General features: G+C 48.0%; 1 protein-coding gene across 1 annotated transcript; it reads right to left on the reverse strand.

Annotated features, from left to right (window-relative positions):
* Positions 1-659: 659 nt before the first annotated feature.
* Positions 660-5,302, reverse strand: LOC144125229 (uncharacterized). The gene is made up of 2 exons (XM_077658444.1): positions 4,908-5,302; positions 660-2,292 (listed from the first exon to the last, which is right to left on the reverse strand). Exons 1-2 carry the CDS (start codon positions 4,914-4,916, stop codon positions 1,054-1,056), a joined length of 1,248 nt encoding a protein of 415 aa, XP_077514570.1. The 5' UTR covers positions 4,917-5,302; the 3' UTR covers positions 660-1,053.
* Positions 5,303-23,513: the final 18,211 nt, after the last annotated feature.

Genomic DNA, 23,513 nt, shown 5'->3' on the forward strand with positions numbered 1-23,513 from the left:
GGCTTTCTCTAGGCGGAGGAAAAAACCCGCGCCGTCGATTTGCTGGAGAAAAAGTTTACTGCGTCCCTTTCACGGCGCCGGCTTCCTTCCGACCGTGCGCTCGTCCCACTCGGAAGGAAGGCGAGAGCGTGCGGATAGGCGCGGAGCAGTTGTTTAGCCTCAAGTTCAAAACCGTGCAGCTCCGAGACAATGGAGCCCGCACGAGTTGTCCCCGTTTGTTCGCCCGTGGATCGTCAATACGCGCGCGCTCTCTGCCGGCAAGCGATGCATTAGGATCGTGCCGCGCGCAGCAGACGTGACGCTAAGCTGCGTGGGCCCCGTGAGTTCTCCGTGCGCACACGCTCCTTTACCCGCGCACCAGATGACGCCGCTAGTGCTCTGCGGCGGTGCGAGCACTTCGTGGGCAACCAGGCAGAAAGGGCTGCGACTTGTGTACCTTGAGCTTCATTCGCTTGTGATGGGTGCGTGCGGAATTTCGAATCGCGCGCACGCAAGCATGCTATAGCACTTGCGCAACTATGCGAACACGAGCACACAAACGCGCTCGAGCGCGCGGGCGCATAAACACACACGCTCACAAACACACGCTCGCTTTCTGCGCGCTTGCTCTGGCCATTGTCGAAAGGCAGAGCAAAGTGCTTCACAAATGAAGAGAGTGGTTGGTGAGAGTAACATGTTTAATGTACACAACTTTTCGACAATCGCGACCAAAGTGTTTGCAGTGGCCGTAGACACAACAGACAAGCGATTCTGACGAGTAATATCGCTCCCTCTTTCGCTGGTGTATGCTGTACAGTGAAAGTAAGAGTTTATTGCCACCCGTCGCTCCTTGGTGAGAGAAAATTGACTGACAACTCGATGAAGGACGACATCGAGTGCATAAATTCAGTACGGAAGAGCGGGCGTCTGGAAAAGAAAGCTCTGCTCGCTTAAAACCGCGTATACCCAAAGTTTAGCACAGTGCAGTGGCAGCGAAAGCTGTACAGAGGGGCGTAGTCTGTACCGACACTGTGCGAGCTCCCGTTTATTCAACAACGCTATGGAATTTCATCCTCATCTCGACGATTTCTGCTTTGCGTGGCCGTATGTGACACCGAGGCCGGGCTGACTGCCTGCAGACTGACTTCCGGCGCCGGAATTCGCCGCAACAGCGGCGCCACCTCCGTATTGGGAAGGATGACCGCCAGCGTGGGCTCCTGGGTAACCTGGCGCTACACCTACTGGACCAGCATATCCGTGACCAGCTGCCGCTCCGGGGCCGCCTACAACCTGGGGGCCCCCGTAGCCGGCGCCCTGACCTCCGTATCCGAGGCCATGGAGGGGTATTCCTGTCTGACCACCTTGACCCAGTGGGTACTGAGTGATGGGTCCGCTCGGCCCGACGCCGCTGTACTGGGAGAAGAAAGCCCCACGCGGTAGGCCGGCGTGGCCGGCCGCCTGTCCGCCTGCGCCGAGGTAAGCGCCACCGGCGGGAAAGGCTCCGGCGGGAGCGCCTCCTCCAGCGATGTGGCCGCCACCATGAGGCACAGCGTGGACGGCACCACCGGGGCCTCCGACGTGACCTCCGGGAGCAGCGACCACACTGGAAATGGCTGCCCCAGGGGCTGCCGCGTGTCCTCCTCCGTAGCCCTGGCCTAGCAGTCCGTACGCCTGAGGTCCGCCCACTGGAAGTCCGGCACCTCCTGCGCCGGCCCCGCCGTATCCGGCCCCGCCGTATCCGGCCCCAGCGATTCCTGCACCGGGATACCCGGCCAGGGCGGGACCGAACGCAGCCGCTTGACCCACGGCACCCGCGTACGCCGCCTGACCAGCATGGACTGGCCCTCCGGCGGAGACCAGTTGATGAGCTCCACCTGCTCCAGCGTACTGTTGAGGAAGGAAACCTCCAGCATAACCCGCAGCTCCTTGGCCTCCTGGTCCTCCGGCAACGGCCAAGTTGTGACCATAGCCGGCAGGCAAGCCGTAGCCACCGGCAGGAAGACCAGCCACGTTCAAAGGAATGCCGGCACCGTGGGCCCCAGCCGGGTAGCCAGCCGGCGCCTGACCTGCCGCTGGGCCTTGAGCGGCGGCGTGGCCTCCAGCACCGGCGGCGAAGACTGAGGCAGGTACCTTGAATTGTTGGCCGTGAGCCACGCCGGGTCCGATCCCCTGCGCCAGCTTATAGACGGGCGGGTTGGATACGGGGGTGCCAGCGGCCCCCGCAGAGGATCCGCCGCCAGAGCTGCCTTGAGGAGCGTCCCCGGCGAGGACATGTGGTCCCACATGGGACAGGACGAGGAGAATGCCCAAGAACTGCATGGTGATAAGAGGAGTCAAGTGTCCGTTATTAAACGAAAGACCACGTAATAGGGTGTCCGTGGTAGCAGAGTATCATCAAGAGTAATGAACGTTAGAACATACTGTGAATTTACGACGTGCAAGTTTTTATCAGGTAGAAAGAAACAAAGAGCGAAACTCGCAAACTTTTTCAGTCGAGAACAAGCGCTTGAAGTAACAGGCGAGGCTGGATCCACGCAAAATAGGTGGTGACCTACTTATTAGATGTGAGCATGCTTTAGTGGAAGTTCGGTTAAGCGTACTAGCTGTTTTGTGAGACAGTTGTGCATAACACCAGACGCTAGGTGTTATTAAAACGTGAACAAGAGCATTAATAATCTGCATGCGATACTTCACATCACGTCACTAACACATGCGTCTTCCTGTGCGAGTGGGCGCAACAAACATCGGCCCGGGTTCGAACCCGACCGCGGCGGCTGCGTTTTTATGGAGGAAAAACGCTAAGGCGCCCGTGTGCTGTGCGATGTCAGTGCACGTTAAAGATCCCCAGGTGGTCGAAATTATTCCGGAGCCCTCCACTACGGCACCTATTCCTCCTTTCTTCTTTCACTCCCTCCTTTATTCCTTCCCTTACGGCGCGGTTCAGGTGTCCAAAGATATATGAGACAGATACTGCGCCATTTCCTTTCCCCAAAAACCAATTATTATTATTATTATTAACAAACATCGGCTGTCATAGCTGTGGTCGGCATAGCGGGGGGCGTGTGGACAGATACATTGTCGCGTTTTTCGCCGCCATCTACCAGGCCCCATTTTAGTAAGAATGGGCAATGAGCAGTGCTGTAGTATATTTTTATTGTCCCGGCAAAACCGGTTTCTGCGCCTGGGAGTTTTCCTTGCGCAGTGATGTCGAGGAAACAAATGAGCGCGCTTTCCCGTATTTTCGGTGAGCGGCAGATTTTTTGGCTACCTACCGCCTACAGTTTCGAGCATGACTATGCGTCAAAATCTACTCGAGACATCACAATAATATTTTTCAAGCGACCGCGACTGCTTTCTTCGATTAAAATGCTGCTTTCTTTAATATAATCAATTTCTCCTGACACAGTTACTGGGGGCACTGGACGGTTTAATAATTTAGTTAGTCTTAATGACTAGACGAGAGCCTCAGCGCTGCCACTTTACACTTTGAATGGCAGACACATGTAAGGTTCGATGCCTGAAGAAGATTTGCGGTGGCGAAAATTAATTGATTGTGCGACACAGAGCTAGGAAAAAATAAAGAACAATAAGAATCAGCATCGCAATAACGCCTTAGTGTTTTGACCTCACCAAAGTCGAATAGAATGGTTCGTCTACCTCATCACAAGGTGTACCGATGACAAGCGAAGGTGGTGTACTTGCTGTGAATCTTGCTTTGGAGCAGCAAGGCAACAATAGGCGGTTAAAACAAAGCAGAGTCATTTTAAGGCGAAGCCTTTAATGGCTCATACTCGCGGTGTCCGTCCGTCCGTGACATTTTTCAACTCGGGTAGGAAAAATTTTTTTTGTCCACGATGGGATTCGAATCACCATCCTTCCGCTCCGCAGCCGAGCGTTCTAACGACTACGCTACTTCCTGTCAACGCACAAGTTGTTCTTTTTGTCTAGGAGGCTGGATAGTGTTTGCAGAAAGCGCACGGATGCCCCCCAAATGCCCTCCAGTGTCTCCAGCTTTTAAGATTCACAAACAATTGTGTAATTAATTAACATCTTAACCACACATCCGTGACACTAGCATCAACACCGTGCTAAAGGCTTTCACCTCACCGCACTTCAACAAAGTGGCCCCTGAATTTTTCAATATTTCATTTTTGATCGCGTTTGCTTCGACGCTCCTGGAAGCCTGTTGTGCTACTGGAGCTCCTCCACGTGACGCGGCGGTTATTCCAAAAATGTGCTTCATGCTTTGCATGCCTTCAAGAGGGCGATAAAGCCACAACATTTTTCATAAAAACAATTTTAAAAATCCTTTCATTTCGTGTTGTAAACGGATCTTTGAGTTTTCCGGTGGCGGAGCGCGATGCGTTTACAATTAGCTCTGCTGTCTTCTCAAAATCGCCAAGATTAACGCTGCACAATATCCGTATATATTGCATACAAGGCCACCAGAAGCGAGTTATGTGTGTTCACGTTAAGAGTTCTGGCGACCGCACAGTGCCATATCTTGTTTCCGGATATCGATGACCGACCGGAAGGATAGTATAGATCGGGAGGATTCCGTTATAAACGCTTAGGCTGCCAGCGTAGGTAATGAGAGCAACATCTGGCAGACGTACACATTCAAGTGAAATAGACGATATCGACATGCAGCGCTCTCAAACCCGACACCTTTAAGATCCCTGACGCTTACCGCTGTGCCCTTTGGCGTTCATGAAGTCACCCCGTTTTGTCCGCGACCATGGTCCATATGCTAGGCGTCAAAAGCGACGCAGGAATAAAACAACAGGCGAAGAATACGTCGTTCATCCGATAAAACCTGTCAGCGGGGAGACGTCAGCGGAACAGTTCGGCAAGCGGTTAGGAGCGATGATGCAACAGACTCGCAAGAGCGGCGGAAGCCTGCCTGTAAGGGCGAGGCGGCGACTCACGGCAATCATGGCGCCTTGCGTCGCGGTCGGCGGCGGCGGCGGTGAGGGCAGCAGTGGCAGCGGCAGCAGCGCAGCAACGCGGGGCTTCCGGTATAGGCGCTCGTGCGTACTGGCTTCCCTTGGGCTGCCCACCCGTCTTTAAGTAAAGCGCCGATCGGGGCCAGCCGCCCGCCCGCGGGCGACGGAGCCGCCCCGTTGCAGGGAGACGACCTGCTTTGTTCCCACCGGACGACCACAGCGGTTACCACGACCGCCCCGCGCACGCTTGGTCACCACTGAACGCGAGCGAAACCGTGTATCTCTACGCCGTTGCCACCGGCCGGTTTTGTTTCTTTCTTCTTGGTCCCCGACGAAGACTCATCGCGCTCACCTTCGCATCCCCCCTCCTGGCGAGCACCGTTCTCAATAGATCGGCTGATGCATAGTGTACTGTTGCGTGTGGGCGGGTTGAGGGTGGGAGTGCACAACTTTCACCCAGTCTTGTTCATTGCACCCCAAACACCGGGCAGTTAACGAAGCCGGGTTAAAATGTCCAGCCCGCTTTCCCTTACCCCTTTACCCTCTCCTTTCCTTTTCGATCCCAGCGCGCGCAAGACATCAGTTTCTCACAGAAGGTCGAGCGAAGGACGTCTGCTACACGATACAGCGGCGTGCGCGCCCGCGCGCACACATATGCATGACCGACGGCTTCAAGAAGAGAAGAGTGCGGCTGCTTGGTGCCGGCATCGCCGCCGCCGCCGCCGCGGCCTCCCTCGTCGTTGGCGAGGAGAGTGCGCGGCGGTTGCGCCGGGCGGAGTCGGCCGGTGCGAACGCGCCCGGCGAGCAGAATCGGAACGCGTGTTGGCCACTCCTCGGCTTTTATAACCACTACCGCCGGCACCGCCAGCCGTTTGTTCGCCTCTTTCTTGTTTCCTACGCGCCGAGCGACACCATTCTCTTGTGGCAGCGGCCCTCCGAGCGCGCACACGGCGTCTGGGCCGCCGGAGGCGTTCTGCACATAATCGAGACGCCGGCAACGATGACGACAACGCTGACCGATGACCTTGCGCAGCAGTTATGTGCAGCGGGCCCCCGTGCTTGAGCGCCTATTTGCTCACCGTACGATCACATGACCGGGAAGCGCCATTTTGGAGAGATATATTGCGAACTGCAACATCTCACAGTTCAGTTTCCCTGTCATATTAACTGTTTTACTTGGGCCCTTTGCACACCGAAGAAAAGAAGCGAGCACAGCATGTTCAGCACACATGCGTGCCTCTCAATATAAATGTCCATTTAGCATTGATATTTGGTGGTGTGAAACATCTGTGGAGAAACCTCGGTTGGGTCTGCCGGTCCGATTTGAAGGATAATATAATAGTTTAGATGTCACTATTTGTTGCTCAGAAATCCAACTCGATAACTTTTCCGTCTTTGCGTTGTTTGTGGACTCTTTGTAGTAACAATGCATTTGTCTCTGCAGGTCTTAGCACATGCTTACTGCGTCAACCCAATACGAGCAGCCGAATTAGCGCGTCTTGCAGCTCCAACAAAGCGCCCACTTAAAACCATATTCTAATAGCTTCGTGCAGACGCTTTGTGGGATGTGGCAGGCAGCGTCGTACTGCATCAAAAGTAAAGCTGACTGCAGTGACTTCGGCACTTTTCACAATATCAAGGTTCCGAAATGAAGGTGAGAGTCTTCACTGTGGACACACCTTTAATGGTATCCTGTCATCTATACCATCCTTACAGCATCCGGCCTTTTAAAAGGATGTCCACGATATAATAACACCCATTATGCACCCACCTTTATTTTCGATGTGTTAAATGGCTTGATCTGCAGCCGTTCTGCACCTGGAGGTTGCATACACCTGCGGACTACGCGCAGTACTTAACACCATCTTTCTGATAACGTATGTCGCAAGTCGATGCGTGCTATTGTATTTATTCTTTGCGGCGTAAGATTCTTACTGCAAAATAGTAATAAAAAACTTTGTGTAAAGACTGAGCGTCCCTAGCTTTGACTGGTTGGTCGGATATTCGGTATTTACATAGCTACCATGAAGGAACACAAGGGTACCTGCCTCGTCCCGCAGGTGTCGTCGTAGGCGGATAGGAGTGCGTCTATTCCGTCTATTTCTCTCACCTCTCGATTTTATTTCTGCACACACACGTTTTCATTTGCTTTTTACACACACACAAACACACCTAGAGAAATGAAATGAAGGTTTGTGTGCATGTGACGCACACGCAGCAAATGTAGAGCTATGTTGTCGTTTTATGTGTCATATATTACAATATGTTGCGGTTGGAGCGCGCCCATCAGAATGAAATGCACCAAAGCTAGTTAACTTGCTGCTGAGCTACTTGGTTGTTTCTTATTCTTTAATATAAGGCGCCAATCCACAAACAGAACGGAACTCAAAGGCAGACGGAAAGGCTGAAGCGCCTTCGTCCTGTCGTCTTTTGTTCGTGTTCAGTTCTATTTACTCATGGCGCCTTCAAAATCACCAAAGTAACTCGTGAAATGATTCTTGCGACACTCTGTAATAAGGCTGCTCGTTGAAGCTCCATTTTAAGAATGAGTATTTTTTTCTGCAGTGTCCAATGTCAGGTGTTAACTTTTCTATAAATGGCCCTTCTGGGGGTACGTAGGGGTGTGAGTTAAAGACGGCCCAATATCCTCTTAGGGGTGTAGTGAAGTGATAATAAACGTTCTAGCCTGAGCTTGGGCTACTAGAAGTAAACCAGAGAGAAAGAGAACGAAAGGACAGACCCGTAAATAATCCCACTTGTGCGTCCACCTACGTATGGGGAAAGGAGGTGAACATATAATGAACACATGCGCAAAACGCTACACATAAAGCCCCCTCCCCCCCCCCCCCTACACACACACACGCACACACACAAAAAAAAGAAGGTTGATTTGCGTAGTACTAGGCCAAATGCGAATTAGGTTCCCTAGCATTTCGGCTTTCACTTCCGTTCCGGGGTTCAGAACCATTGTTCACAGATGAAAGTTGTTCCGATAGCGATAATGGGTTAATGCCCTTGTATGCGGAATTGGTCATTCTCACTCTATATTCATAGATCCCTGGGAGTCCTCACAAGACCCCTGACACAGTGGTGCAGCGGTTGAGCAACCTGCCCTGCAATGGCGTCGGTGGGGCTTGTGAGACCCAGGTTGCTCTTGCCGAGCAACCTCTCGCGACCGATGATTAATTGAACTGCCAGTTGCTACGGTGGGCAGGTTGCCCACAACCAGGTAGGCAGGTGGGCAGCCTGCCAAAAAACGGACTTGAGACGAACACGCAAACACACAACGGCTAAATGCTGAGAAGAGCCACTATAAGTGCTAGCGCACTAGAAACTGTTCATAAGCCCTGCTGCCACCAGGTACCCTAACAGCAGTCAAGTGGCTTTCTCGCTATTGAACGATGAGACCATGGCCCGAATATCCGTCTCCCATAAGTACCTTCTGATGGACTAAGGGCTGAGACATCGAAACAAAGACAGAGGCAGAGGATTTGCGTGATGGTTTCCTCGAATATGCCGATGTCGTTCATGCTCAGCGCTCTGTCAGTCCTATCAAATGAGAATCTAAATACCTATAGTGACCAACGCAAGAGGCGGCGCAACAGAACTGTGCCGAAGTGGAGAAGGCTAGGTAGCAGGCGCAGTTCCGAGGAGCAGTGACGAGTGCGGAGGTAACTGTACTAAATTGGTATTTCGTTCCAGAAGGCTTAGCTTTTTGGCGGCGTCTATTCTGAACTATCGAGAATGAACAGTCCTCTACGGCCTTATGTGGCCAGGCGGTTTCGTAGTCGAAGTGTCATTCCCAGCGGTATCACAGTGAGCCGTCGCCCGCTAAAAGCGTCGGGCCTAAAGTTGAAAGCATGTTGTACTAATGCACTCAATTCAGCAAAGATGTGCTCATGAGGGCCATGAAGTTTGGGGCTGATTTGATCTGTTTGAGGGCTGCTCAGCTGTCACAGAGACCAACTGGCGGAGTCAGCATAATTAGAAATTGCTCGAAGTGTTTTACCGCACGCTGTCTTCTCTAATGACTTGCAGCTTTTGCGTACGGGTCATAAGAACTACTCGCAACATTCCCGTCCTGTACAAGCCCTTTTTTTCGACCGGAGTCTTGACGCCATCGTGCACAACACTAGTTCTGTGTGCTCAGGCTCGACAGACCTAACAGGTGTAATTGCAAACGTGAGCATTAATCGAGCAGATGCAGGTAAATATGGCACCTCTCTCAGATAATAGTTAAAATGAGGCTTGCAGCAGCGCCTCTTCTGTGTTATTGGGCTTATATGTTGATGAGCGCGAGCCTTCACATCACTCAGGTAAAAAAAAGTCGTTGCAACCAGGCTAGCAACAGTGTTTGCCGAAGTTACACTTCTCTTATAAACCATTTTTCTCAGGACGAACTAATGGCTAGTTGGTTACACATAGCAAGTGATTTCCGGCGCACAATAAAGAGACGAACCACAAAGCGCCATGGCGGTTTGTGGTGTTTTTCTGTCAGTATTCTTCTCTTTATTGTGCGCAGGGAATCATTTGGTCTTATAAACCATAGAAAACAATGAAAAATATTGACAAAACGTACTACTTCTGGGTGACAGAATGGCGGCTACAAAGGACAACAGGCGGGAAGTTCAGACTTCGGGTGCAGCGAAATGGTGTCACATTTTGAAACACATACGCCCTGCAAGCTGCACACCGCTACTGCGGATGCATAAATTTGCAGCCTGACGACTGCCGTAGCGAATTGCGGGAAAGTTTATGTCTCACTAATGCCATGCGTGCTGTTTCGTCCGCTCGAAATATCGAGTGAACCCGCTTCAATGCACGCCATAATATCATTCGCTGCCACGAAGAGTTCGAAAGAGACGGATGCGCATACCGTGTCCTCGCGAAAACCCTAGAACGCAGCATTTGTGATTGTCGTTGCGAAATTGAGCAACAACTCCGCAGCCCGCTTTCGCATACCATGTACGCGTTTTACACTAGGGAAACTATAGAGCTTATTTTATCCACTGTTACTTTTCCGGACATTTTATCGCCCCAGGTTTTTTTTTTGTAGCCTTTCCTGATATTGACTCAGCATTTGTTTCCTTAATACCTCCGAGGCCTACGCAACTTAATGGGTGTATGAGTTGATGGAGGCACGAGATGCAGCTGCTTTGCATGCCCCGTTCGGATACCCACGTACGTGACATTCCGGGAATTTTTGAAAGTTTTAATCTGTCCATCGCGTGAACGCATCCGCTGTCTGCTGCGTGCACACTTACAACTGCTATTCCATCCATCTCGCAATACAGAACGGCAACAAAACTGCCGTGCGTGAATATTACCGAAAGCGGCCTACTCAAACACGACCGATGACAGGCTCTCGGAGGCAAGCCGCGTAGCCACGCTATAAAGCGAAACTGGCTCGAACTCGCTTCTCTGATGAAGCATCCTCTGCGGAGGCGGTGATGCCCTCGATCGAAAACGCGTCTTTTGTTCTTAGTTTTTTTCTCTCTTGGCTGGAAAAGGCCGCTGCCGCTAGCAGCACGAGATATGGAGATTAATCAAGCCCTCTAGTAGGTCTGCGTGCCCGTGTGATATTACTTTTCGTATTATTATTTTCGGCTGATTCATCTGACGTAGATGGGATTTAACGGGGGCTAAGTGTACTATAACGCTAGCGTTTTTCATAAGCGGAGAAGCCAACCAGATAGGAGGCACGCGAACGGAAGTGCAATGACGTCGACGGGACGCCGATCTCGTTTGAGGGCTGCAGTGTGAAGAGAGAGAGAAAGAGAGAGAGAGAGAGAGGGAGAGAGGGAGAGACAGAGCTACTGTGCTGAGAACGGAGGCCGCGTGCCGAGGAGTCATTAGCAGCTGCCTCCTAAAGTGACGTCGCTTGTAATGCGTCCCCGACGCGGCCAGCTTCGATTTTGCGACGCGCTCGCCACTCGCGAGAGCTGCCGCAGCGTGGATGCTTTCCCGCAGCGCACCGCTGCTTTCCGCTCGCTGCCGTTCCGGGCCCTTGAATGGGGCTGAGCGCGGCGATGCGTTAAGCTTGCTCTAGGGAACTGTCCGGCCGGGATGGGAGAGCACGTCTGAGGCGTTTGTCGTGAACGGCCGTGGTTTGGACAGAATATGCCTCAGGTTATTTGTTTTCTTGTTTTCTCTTTCTCTTTGTCTCTTCCCGAAAGGTAATTGTCAGTTAACATCAATGGTGCGGCAGCTTCAGGTGCCGATGGCAGTTGATTTTGAAGAGATTGCTTTCAGAAGAGTAAATGGCGAGTTAATAGCGTTGTTTTTTGTCAGGTGTTACACATCGAGTAGAAACATTGAAAATTAAAAGAAAATACTGTAAAATGCAAGCCACAGTCTAACCCGAGAACCGAACAAGCTGAGGGAATCTAACCCACGCACAAATACACACGCACAGACAAGCAGGCTCGCGCGGGAACACATGCACACGCAGAGTCCGGAGCTCTTTCGTGCCAGATGAGCATATACTGATCACGCATTAAAAATAAGCAAATAAACAGAATACACGAAGGAACCCAGTGAGGCATTTTCGCTCCACGAAAGCAGTCTTAAATAAAGTAAATAAAACTAGGAGACTTAATTGCCGGCTTTTTTGCACTAAATGTCGGTAGGTGTCTTTTCAAAGTCTACCAAATGATATACGAGTAATCCTGTCAGGGCTATATGAAAGTACCTTAATGTACAGTGTCGTCCCCTCTTGAGGCGAACGTGGGAGCGCGTGTTCACTTCAAGAGTGTACGATCCTGTATGGGCAATATCTTTGACCCTGATTTTGCCTAGCTCATTTTTTATAGCACTCTCTTTCGTATTTTCAGCGCCAGCCAACACGTGTACAACAAGCCAATGAGACACAGAAAAAATTGCCAAGAGTTTACTCTCCACTGTGCAATGGCTGAACTGAGCGATGTTCCTTTCTGAGGATTTTCTCTTCTTCACGGAATGTTCGGTTTAAAAATAGACCCGCAGAGAAAAAGGTATCTTAAGGACTTTTCAGGGAAATTTAGGAGTTAAACGCAAGGAAATTAGGGTAACTTCGCGTGTTATAGATATTCCTGACTAAATGTCAATATCAAAACCGGGACAACGCGTCAGTCTGGCAACAAACGCGGAAAATAATGTTATAGAACGGGGAAATCGTTGCCAGTGCTAATAAATATTCTTGTAATGGGACCGACTGTCAGGAGTTCAAGCAGCGCAGAGAAGAGGCAGACGAAGTGCAGCTGTGATTCTCGAGTGACGCCTGTGAGTGTGTTCGTCGTGCCGCCCTCCGACCAACGCCTACCGACCTGTGGTTCGAATAAACACCTTTACATTCCACACGAACACCTCCGAGGCTTTTCAAGGTGCTACAGTTTCTACCCCCGTTACTTCACTGAGGTTTCTCTCAACGTCTGCTTTCAATATAGGTGCGAAAAAGATTCACAGATAAGGCCGATATGGAGATTAGTGCTGAGCCTTACTGCGCCATACCCTCGCCAGTAGCGCTTTCGTACTGTCCATTCTTTGGCGTTAGATATATTACCGCCGTTAATGCACGACATCTATGACGATGCGGCTGTTCCGCTCGTAAACCGAAATTTGATAGAACAAGAAGGCCGCTCCTTCTTTTCCTTACAAAAATGCTCTAAATACAGTCTATATAGACTTCGTATAGACTATATTGTCTTCCTATAGATATTTCTTTTGTCTGTCGTAGTCTATAGACTGTCTATAGACAAAAGTCTACCAAAAGTGTATAAATATACATCGATTGTCTATAGACTGCCTATAGGATTTTTGTTGCGTATAGAGTTTTCTGTAGGGTTTGTCTATAGAGAGTCTATAGACTTATAGACAGAAGTCTATGGACAGTCTATAGACTGCGTAAATAAATTTTTATAAGCGTTGCGCCTTCTATCGCACTTTCCTATATGTCGCATCTTTGCACCCGTCTTCGCGCTGGGCGCATTTGGAGCGCTCCTCCTGGTGGCGCCCTACCCACGGCGTCGCTGCATCAGCGATATGCGATACTCTGTACCGGTCGCTTTAATCACACGATGAAGACCGAAATCGTATCTTTCGATGACATTACAACTTAAAATTAATTTTTTGTTCTCCAGTTCCTAAAGTTAGCGCGTCGACCTGCACGATGGATCCATCAATATGGAAGTATATACGGTGGTTATGTTGAGCTGACACCACTCTTAGTGCTAAAAGTTACGTTGCTAGAGTACAGTTCATGCTGGTTGTTTACGCGTTTTACTTCCATTGAGAAGTGCCTTCTGAGGGAGTTAAATCGTAAAGTGGTTCCTAACATCTTCTCTTTTAACACGTAGTCTTAGCTAATGATGTCATCCCTTTCCCACGGTGAACTCTGATTGAAATTCGAGGCGGAGTGGGAAAAGGGAAAGAGACACGAGTAACGAGTAGCACTTAGTGAACTTCAGTTCGGCCTTCTTTGCTCACGAAGATCAGCATAAATGAATAAATAACACAACTAAAAAAGACGCGAAAAAAATGCAGAGATTTTTCAAACTGCCTCAAGAGAAAGTTCCCAATATAAGGATTTTTGGGCCGTAAGTAAGAATATCTTAAATGAACGCATGAAACATCACTGGCTAAACCCAGATCCAGCTGTCGCCGGGCTGCTGGCTATCTTCGGCTAATACCTAACGCATACAGTAAAGTCTAATCCCTACCGATTTTGTGGGCGCACTGTCGCGTGCCTCGTGCTGGTAACATGATAACTTTTACCATTCATAGAACCAGATGTTTACTATCTACGACACGGAGTCAGCCACGAAATCCTCCGTATAATAGCTTCCGCGGTAAAAACATCGATAATCTTGATTCGGCCTTTCGTATAGCAGATGTATAATAACCGATTTCAAGCCGTGTTCAACTTCCTCTTGTAAAGTTGGAATAAAAAGAATTGCCGCTGCAAACTAGGTGTTTCTCAGTATTTCCGTAATCTTTCTTCGTACTGCGATTCTCTCCCTTTGCCCACGTCTTTCGCGCCGCTCCTAACAGGGACAGTGGGGCCAGTCCGGTGAGACTACTCCCCGCAGGACTGAGTGAATTGTGCACTACTGTTTGTTTTTCTATGTAGTTCGGTAGGATGTATGAAGATAAATCACGCATTTCCCTTCATCATAAACCTATATCGGGAATGCTAAAAACAGAAAAAAGGAATCGCAACATGAAAACAGCTAAAATCCGCGGGTCAACGACCTGCGGGTGAAAGGAGCGAGGACATCATTTTCCCCTGCCTTTTATTGCAATGACCACAAGGCAACCAAAAAGCAAGGTCTGCTCTTCTTCCGCCCGCAGGCTGACAGCTACGAATAATTTGATTCCTAGCACGTCATGTCGATGTATGCACGCAGTGCAGCGTCATTCTCAGCATTATCTTACTTCCTTAACAGTGTACGGACTGAGAAGCAAGAAATAGTAGGTCAACGATCGATGAAAGCCTGAAAACAAGTGCAGGAGACGTAATGTCTGCAAACGCAATTAGCACATTCGTTCGAGTCGGACAATTCAGGCGACTGCTGGACGAAATCTCATTAGCTGTCAACCAAGTTTTCCTCAGACTCCTCGGAGGTTTCCCTGCGGAGATGAGAAACAAAGTGCCCAGTTTGCACGGCCCATTGCAAAGGGAATAAGACCATGCCCTGGAGAGGCGGTTGACGCCAGGACAAATGTGCGAAGTAGGGGCGGCCGCATTTACTCAGCGTATGCTGGTGGCACATACATCACCATCATCATCATCATCATCATAATCATCAACCTGACTACACCCCGCTGCAGGGCAAAGGCCTCTCCCATGCCACTCCATTTAACACTGTCCTTTGCCAGCTGCTTCCACCCTATGCCTGCAAACTTCTTAATCTCATTCGCCCAACTAACTTTCTGCCGCCCCCTGCTTCGCTTGCCTTCTCTTGCAATCCACTCCGTTACACTTAAGCACCAGCGGTTATCTTGCGTTCGCATTACACACCCTGCCAAAAACCACTTCTTGATTTCGACTAGGATGTCATGAACCCGCGTTTGTTCCCTCCACCAGTCTGCCCGCTGGCGGTCTCTAAATGTTGCACCTGTCATCTTTCTTTCCATAGCTCGCTACGTTGTCCTTAACTTAAGCTGAACACTTTTCGTGAGCCTCCACGTTTCTACTCCGTAGGTGAGTACCTGTAATAGATATCTGCGTATACATAGTTTATGTGGCGTCAACGGCGCCATATTTTGATGCAGCCGAGGCTAGGCAGGAAAGAGTCCTTTGTTCTTATGCCATGGGCAGTGGCCTCCTCAGCAATAGCGACCCCGCACCCTCTCTTTAATTTCCCCTTTCACTATCATTCACCCCTCCGCACTATAGAGTCACTGGAGAGTGTGACTCTACTCCACGCCCATAGCCCCAGCAGCGAATAACCCACTCCCCAGGGCACGGGGACAAAAGACCGCCTCCTTTTCTTTCCTGCCAAGCCTCTGCGGCATTGCCATAAAAAGTAACCGGTTTCCGGACCCAGAGATGGCGGCTGCTACGACGTCGATACAAACTATGTACGCTACTAAATTTGGCTGGGCCTGACCAAGTGAGATTTCACCTCCAAGCTTATACTCATCCGGGGGATAGATGACGAAGCCGGGCTGGTATACATACGGCCACATTTTACCGCATTAGCGATAACTCAACCACCCTGCTCTGGATGATTCCCTCATCAGTTTACTTACCAGTAGCCGCATGCACTGGCACGAAAACTGGACCAACTTTAAAACCACTACATCTCTAGACATCTTGCTGCTGACGCAATTAAGCTGAATAACACGACGGTGTGCTGGTGGCGGTGGTCGTGGTGGTGGTCGTAACGAAGATGGCTTAGAAAGGTGACCTCGATCCGACTTTGCAAGAGCGATTGCGAGCTGCGTGCGAGCTGCGTTCCACAGCTGGCTTTGACACTCTGGTGACTTTGTCGCAGAGGGTCATCATGCGCAATTACTGCGCTTGCATGAGGTGGAATTTCCATTGAAAGAACCTTGTTTTGTACTTTGAAATCTAAGGTTTGACGAAATCTCGTCTGCTCGAGTGAATACATGTGAAAAATAAATTAAAAAAGTGCTGACCTAGAAAGGTGTAGTCAAGATGACGGAGACGTTTCGACTTCAACATGGAAGCCTTGTTTACTGAAGGAAAAGTTTCAGACAGAAGCTTAAGTACACTGTACTAATCGCCGAAGCCATCTAGCGTACCTGGGCGGTAGATTGCGATGCTACGGTTTAGCGTGTGGTCTGTTTTGTAGTTTTGTACTATGCTCCCAATAGGCTTCGTTTTCAGATGCCACTGAGGAAGTCGCTATTTCACTAAACACACTTTGATTGAATAATCAGGCCACGGCAGTCAGGAACCCTCTTTACAACTTCCCTCTATATCTCTCTGTTTCAAAAAATATAAAAGAAAACTCGAAATTTGTAGAGCTTATAGTAACGGTCGCGGTCGACGGCATGTTATAAAGTGGAAGTTTGGCCGAGTTGGTAAGCCATGGCAAATATAAAACACTATAAAAGGCATTATATCACTACAGGAAAGAGGGTCCTTGTAAAAAGACGAAGTCGAAAAGCTCTTTTCAAACTCAATCGGTCAGCAGGCAGTAAGCAGTATAAGGTCGTCTCCCACGATTTTAAAACACTATAAAGGCTAGAAAAACCATCGAGAATCACTCTTCGCATTTCCACCGTGCATAAAAATTTCCTGTCATACACTCCGCATCCGGACGCGCTAAAAGCTGCGCAGAGGCCGCTGACCTCCAGACACATTCAGGAGCTTTTTTTGTGTGTGTTGTAGGCCGCAGTCAACTTGAATATTTTATAGCGGGTTCTAGCACACCCTGAGTATTTACTAAAGTTTCTTATTGACGCTTTGTACTGTAACGGGCTAACTGAAAAGGCGGAATAATTATGTTCAGTTTCACGCTGTAAATCTGCCTTTAAAAATTAACTATCCAAGTTAAGGTAGCTGATGCCTGGCGTGAAATCAATTTGTTTTGTTTTCATTATTCGCAGATATATTAAACCTTCGTTCTGCTTACAGTTCGGGGTCGCCAGGCGCGAAAGATGCAAGTTTAACGGAGTAAGATTTCATACCAGTCCGTGAAAATTCGCGAAAGACTATCTCGAAAGCGTCTTAAAATAGTGACTATGAAACCCGAGTTTTCAACAACCCATTGCAAGCAACAAGGATTACCGCGAATTGAACAACAAGCACTCCCGCTCAGGAAGGGTACGAATTAAAACGCTGACGCTCTTGTTGCTTCGTAGCTTCCGAATTAGTGACGTCTAAAAAGCTTCCTGAGCCAACTAGTATTTTGCGCGTCGGAGAGAGTTTAATGTTATTTAAGTGACGTCAACAACGACGCGCTTTGCTGTGTGCTGCAACGCGCACTCTGCTGCTAGAGTTGAACTACGCAAAATGCCATCTAAGTCGGACATATAGGCAAGAAGTCCCGCTTTACCCAATGTATAAACATCCACAAATGGGGGACATCTTGTAAACTAAGACAACTATGAACTCATCTGACTTGGAAAGGTGTTTCGTACTGGATACGAACAACAAATGCCCTACTTTGAAATGGGAAGAGCGCACGAGGGGAGGGGGGGGGGGGGTAGACAGCGGCTGCGGAAGTCACATCGACGCATAATTTTCTTGGCCTCCTGTTTAGATTGTAAAAGGGTCGGTGAACGTAGAGTTTTGTCATAAACCTTGAGTTCCTGTTTTCCTGCATGACACTAATACCGATGGCCCTACTTCCTTGCACAAGTTTTTCAGCAGGCACTCTGCAATCGCCATAAGCACCAAGAATGGAAAATCCCCGTTCTTGACGTGGTCAACCTTGGAGCCAAAGTGAAGCTGAGTTGAGTTGAGGTGTTGAATGTGACAGGTTGCGTTAGCCTTGCGTTATCTGCTGGCAATTGCTCCACCGTAGCGAAGGTCGACCCTATCGGAGCAGGACTTGACAAGCGTGGCTCAAAAAAGAACGAGGCAGTACCACTTTTTACAAGTTTAGAACGAAATTAATGAAGTAATAAATCTCTTCAGTCGAACGTGACAACCGATTTGGTTTGTCCAACTGAATAAGATACTGAAAACTTTGCGGCCTGTTTACAACTTTCAACGGAAAATATTATTGGTTTTATTGCAGACTCAAACTTGCAGTGGTTTATTGAGTGGGTGCGTGTCGAAAAAGTTGTTTAAACCAGAAAGCGGGCCCATCAATGCCAGCGTCCTGAATAAAGACTGAAAAAAAAAAACTTTTAGAAGTATCCCTATATCCAACCATTTACTCAGCCTACAAACAGTGACAGGAAAGTTAGGCGTGGATTCAACATTCGCGGACGGTGTTCGTCCTGTGCGAGCATCCAGGTCCAGGTATACGGTGATTAAACCTATTTGCAGGCTGAAACGTCTTTTCAAGTGCGGGACCCGGTTGAGTGCACAGTTGTTTGTTTTGGGCAACTATCGGCTTGCCCTATTTAAACGAGTATACATTTGCGGAGGATCTTGTTAAACACGGTAACTGTGTACATTTAACGAGCTTGGAAGCGTGTTACGCACTGGGAACAGGTCACATTACCGTACTTCGACTCAAAAAGGCGCAGAGGCTGAACAGCAGGCAGGGGGCCACAAAACCGGCAGACCCCTGCACAACATGGCAAACCGGTCGTCGCTTAAACTAGCTAGTAAGAGAGCATTCTGCGTCTTTCAGTTGAAGAAGCGGCGCTCATGCACCACACACTAGAACCATGTAGTTGCCAAGAAAAGCATCAGCGTCGATACATGTTTTAGCGTTCTATCTTAAAAAAATAGATTATGCCGGTCATTCGCCTGTGAGTTATGTTGCTCCGCATATTGATTGATCTAAAATTGTGTTTCTTTCGCACTATTTTAAACTTCTCCCACGATACAGCGCATTTATTTTTTCCTCCTTCTTTTGTATTTCGTGACTGCGTGTGATACGTGGCACCGGCGTGAAGCAGGTCTGGCTACTGTTAATTCTGCTACTTTATACTCTCTTGTCACGTACTGTGAAGATACTAGCAACTGGCAGTCAAATACAAAGAGTTTCGGGTATGCACGGAGCAGAAGCAGCACGTGACTGATGCACATCGCACATACTGCACTGAGTCTAAAGGGTATTTTGACACCAACATGTTGCTCCAATGCAGCGTACGTTATTAGGTAGCAAGAAAAGCGCAGATTTCTTTCGCACCAACTGTCTCATGGAAATGTTTCTGCTGGGCGCATAACTGTCTGCCTTCCGCATCTCTGCGCGACGACCTGAACCGCGGGCGAATTGTAATAGAGAGAGAGAGAGAGAGAGAGAGAGAGAGAGAGAGAGAGAGAGAGAGAGAGAGAGAGAGAGAGAGAGAGAGAGAGAGAGAGAGAGAGAAGCGGAAAGCGGGGAGATTAATCAGAAGTAGGTACCGGATGTAGGTACGCAAACCCTGCCAATACGCTCATCCCACTATCTCAATGGTTATGATGTGTCTTCCTGCTTTAGTACTGGGAGTGGCCCGGCTTCGGTATTAAGTGAAGCTTGTCTTTGGTAACTTGGCTTGGTGTAGGTCGCGTGGTCTGAGTGGAGATGGGAAGAGTAATTGAGAACATCCAACGAGATTTTATATTCGGCAGACGAAGAAAGCACTCGCTTGGCAGAAACTGCTTCGAACATAGCAACCTCTTAGATAGAAGACAGTATACATTAAAGTAACACGGTGGTTTGGGCTAGTTGGTTGCAGTTCATAATGGAGACAAGTTTCGCAGCATGAATAAAACGCACACAGAAGACAAGGAACAAACAAGACAGGACTGTGCTGCACTTCCAACTGATTTTATTTGAAAAAGCTCGACGTTTAAATTGGCTTGAACACATAAAAAAGAGCCCAGTGTATAAGAAATACGTTGAAGTAACACGGTGGTTTGGGCTAGTTGGTTGCAGTTCATAATGCTGCGAAACTTGTCTCCAGTACACATTAAAGACCCGCTTCAATCTTCATTTCAGCTCGTACCTCGACAAAATGAGGAGTTCGAGAAACTCGTGGACGCAGCTACGCCATCTCTCTCCTCGTCTGTTTGGAGCTTTCGTACGTTAAGCCCACCATACCATACCATGTCATACCATACCATACCATACCATACCATACCATACCATACCATACCATACCATACCATACTATACCATAGCATACCATACTATACCGTACTGTACCGTACTGTACCGCACTGTACCGTACTGTACCGTGCAATACTATACCATACTATACCATACCATACCGTACTGTACCGCACTGTACCGTACCGTACCGTACCGTACCGTACCATACCATACCATACCATACCATACCATTTCAGTCAGCTCCCCGTACCTCCTCCCACTGAGGAGTTTGATTAACGCTGGAAGTGTAGCATTGGACTCCATGGTACGCATAAAATCCACGAAGCACGAATGATGAGTCGTACATTTTATTCACGACGACCCAAGTTCGCTTTGTGAGAAGCACGAGGAAGCATGAAGTGGATGCATGGAGACAAAGGTGTAAATATAGGCTCGTGCGCAAAGCTGGTCGACATAAGTACGCTTACAGACATGTCTATTCCGAAGCACTCTGTGGCTACGCATGCTATTTACGATTAATCATCTTATATGAGAAGGAGCATTAGACGCTCCGTAGAGCAGCCACATTTCTTTAAACTCAAGTAGTCTAGAAATTAATGAGAGTTGAAAGTGTTCCTAACGAGCTCGCATGCGAGGCCTGCCGTAAATGGTCCTTCTAATTTATGGGAATTTGCCGTTTCTACAGTAACACCCTGTCGACGCGCTTGAAACATTGTTATTAATTTTAAACTCGGCCCAGCTGAACAGTGCAGTGCCGATTATGCGGTGGCGACTATAGTGGCAGAGGGGGTGCCCATCCGAAGGCGCGCCAGCTATTAATTGTTTCTTCTGCATCCAGTGCTCGAGTACGGGGGGAGACCATCACATCTTTATCGCCGGCTTGTCCTATGGCGGAGCGCGGCCATTGCGTTGCGTCCGTTCGCGGCGCGGTGATGTACAGTACGCAGCAGCGTGGCCGTTAATGAACGCCATGAACTTTGTTTTTCATCGGCGCTATTGTTCGGGGCTTCGCAGGCCATGAAAAAGTCATTACGATTTTTCCAACGACGTACGCAATCAGGGTGAGGACAGTGCGGCATAGCTGCGCCAGAAAGCGAGCGGTTACGTGTCTTTCTCATCATTTCTTTACTTTGCGTCTGGCGGTGATGTGTAATCAAACTATTTCTTCTTTCTATTCATTTTTTTTTGCCTGGTAGGCATTTAGATTTAAACTTGCGGTGTCATGCGCTGTTTAGAACAACGAGAGAGTAATGTTCTTTTTGATGAAGCGCAGATCAACCAACTCATGAGTTTCTTTATGGAACTTTTACGCTTTGTTTCGTTTAATAGATACCTGATAGCTGTCTCGACGTTCACCCTTGGCATGGTTTTCGACGCCCCCGTTTCAATGCAATCAAGGGCATCTCCAATGCCGGCATGGGCATCAAGGTTCCGGGAAGTGAGTACTAATCAGCAATATTTATGATTAGTGAAATGAATCTGTTCCACATTTGAATCATGTACGGTGTGAACGAAGTTTTCTCAAGAACTCAGCATGCTATAGTTCATTACGTTCATATATGAGCAGTACATGTTTGACCAGTGCAGAACGACTGATCAATACAAAGACAATCGCTAGAAAGCGTAGCGCTGCTGAATGCTTAGGAAATTTGGATTTCAAGGTCAACATACTGCTTGCAATAAAAATTATGCTCAGGCCGCCTGAAAAGATGACGAATAATATGCCTTACTTCTTTTCACATGAGGAAGTATTAACGTTGGCAGTACCTAGCTTGGGCCAGTAAAAGACTCAGCATTCACTTTGGTACAGACAGTATTCTCTACGTGCGGTACAGCATACGACACACGCCGGCTGTTGTATATTTCGATACGTTTCAATGTTTTATTCAACTATTCCATTGTGACGTACAAAATACGTAATGAAGAAGGAGGTCCCCAAGCGCAAAATTGAAGTGGGATCTGCTTTCAATGAGCGAATAAAAAACACGTACGTAAGCAGCATGCATTAGTGAAGTGGGAAAATGAGTAATACAGTTAATTTTCAAATAAGCTTAGGAGCCGAGTAAGAATGCAAACTGTTCTTTTGAAAAGTGCTTAATGAAGATGGTTGTTCAATATATACCGGGACATTGTGCCTTATCAATAAGGCTTTGAAACAAGCAGTGAGCTTCCCGTATTTAAGTCATATTAGTGGTAACATGAAATCGCGATTTGGAGCAAATATGGTTTAGCTAGTATCGACGAGGGGATATTGCGATACAAAATTACTAGAAGAACATTTTCTGAAGATTTAAATTAAATGGTCGATAGGTTGAGTTTGAATGACTTCATAATTGGTAATATTCGGTGGTCGCGCAACAATGGTGAAGCATTAGAATGGAATAAACTGATGGTGAGTATTCTTAATGATTAATTCTATAAATGCTGAAATGAGTAAAATATACTGGATATATTTCGTGTGATGGGGAAATGCAGCAGCTAATATGACTGTAAACGAATGCGAAGCAATGAGCGAGCTAGATTCTCGCGAAAAACTACGATCTCGTTTTTAGTAATGCTTCAATGATATAAACAATTTTTAAGGGTCAATGTGTCAGGTTAATTTCAAATTAGAGTCCAATACTACGTCCAGGAATGAACACTCACTATCTGCGTAAATCTTATGAGTGCTAAGAATGATTATAAGGCTGAATAGAGGGACTTTGTGACTGCGGTGTAAGACCATAACGTTTGTCTTTGTAGAATTAGCTTCAAGAAAGTTACTGCGGCACCACGTTAAAATAATGTCGAGTTGAGTTTTTATATAGGCAGTTAAGGAACTAGTGCATCTATCAGAGGCAAAAACGGTTGCGTAATTTGTACAACGAACTGCTTTAAAATTATAAAGGCATTTAGGAAGGCCATTCATATGTATAAGAAAAAAGATTTGTTCTAAGAGTTGAACAGTGAGGAACAGCTCTATCAACAAACGCCTGATATGATAGTACCAGAAAAAAATATATGCGGCTTGCGTTCTTTTCGATCATCATCAGCAGCAGCAGCCTGACTACACCCACAATGATTCTGTTAGATGAGTTACTAATATTAGATGACAAGGCGGGACCAACAGTTCTTACTTCACTGAATTTAGGAGTTAGAAACCTCTGCATGACGGAATCAAGTACTTCTGTTAAGTCGATCAAAACTACTGTAGAATAGTTTCCTGTTGATTGCTTAAGTTTATATCCAGGTCGGAAAGGAAATTGGTCAGGTGGTGAGACATTAGAATTGTTGTTTAGATGTTTATTATATCGTTTTGTTGTGCATTGGCAACTACTTCAATCAAAAAGGAAAGTTTTCAGATCAGACGATTGTTGGAAATGAATGTAGGGTCGCCTTTCTTGAATATCGGAATGATTTAAGCCATTTTTATTTTTTGTGG

Source organism: Amblyomma americanum, chromosome 3, assembly GCF_052857255.1.
Source record: "Amblyomma americanum isolate KBUSLIRL-KWMA chromosome 3, ASM5285725v1, whole genome shotgun sequence".
Lineage (NCBI taxonomy): Eukaryota > Metazoa > Arthropoda > Arachnida > Ixodida > Ixodidae > Amblyomma > Amblyomma americanum.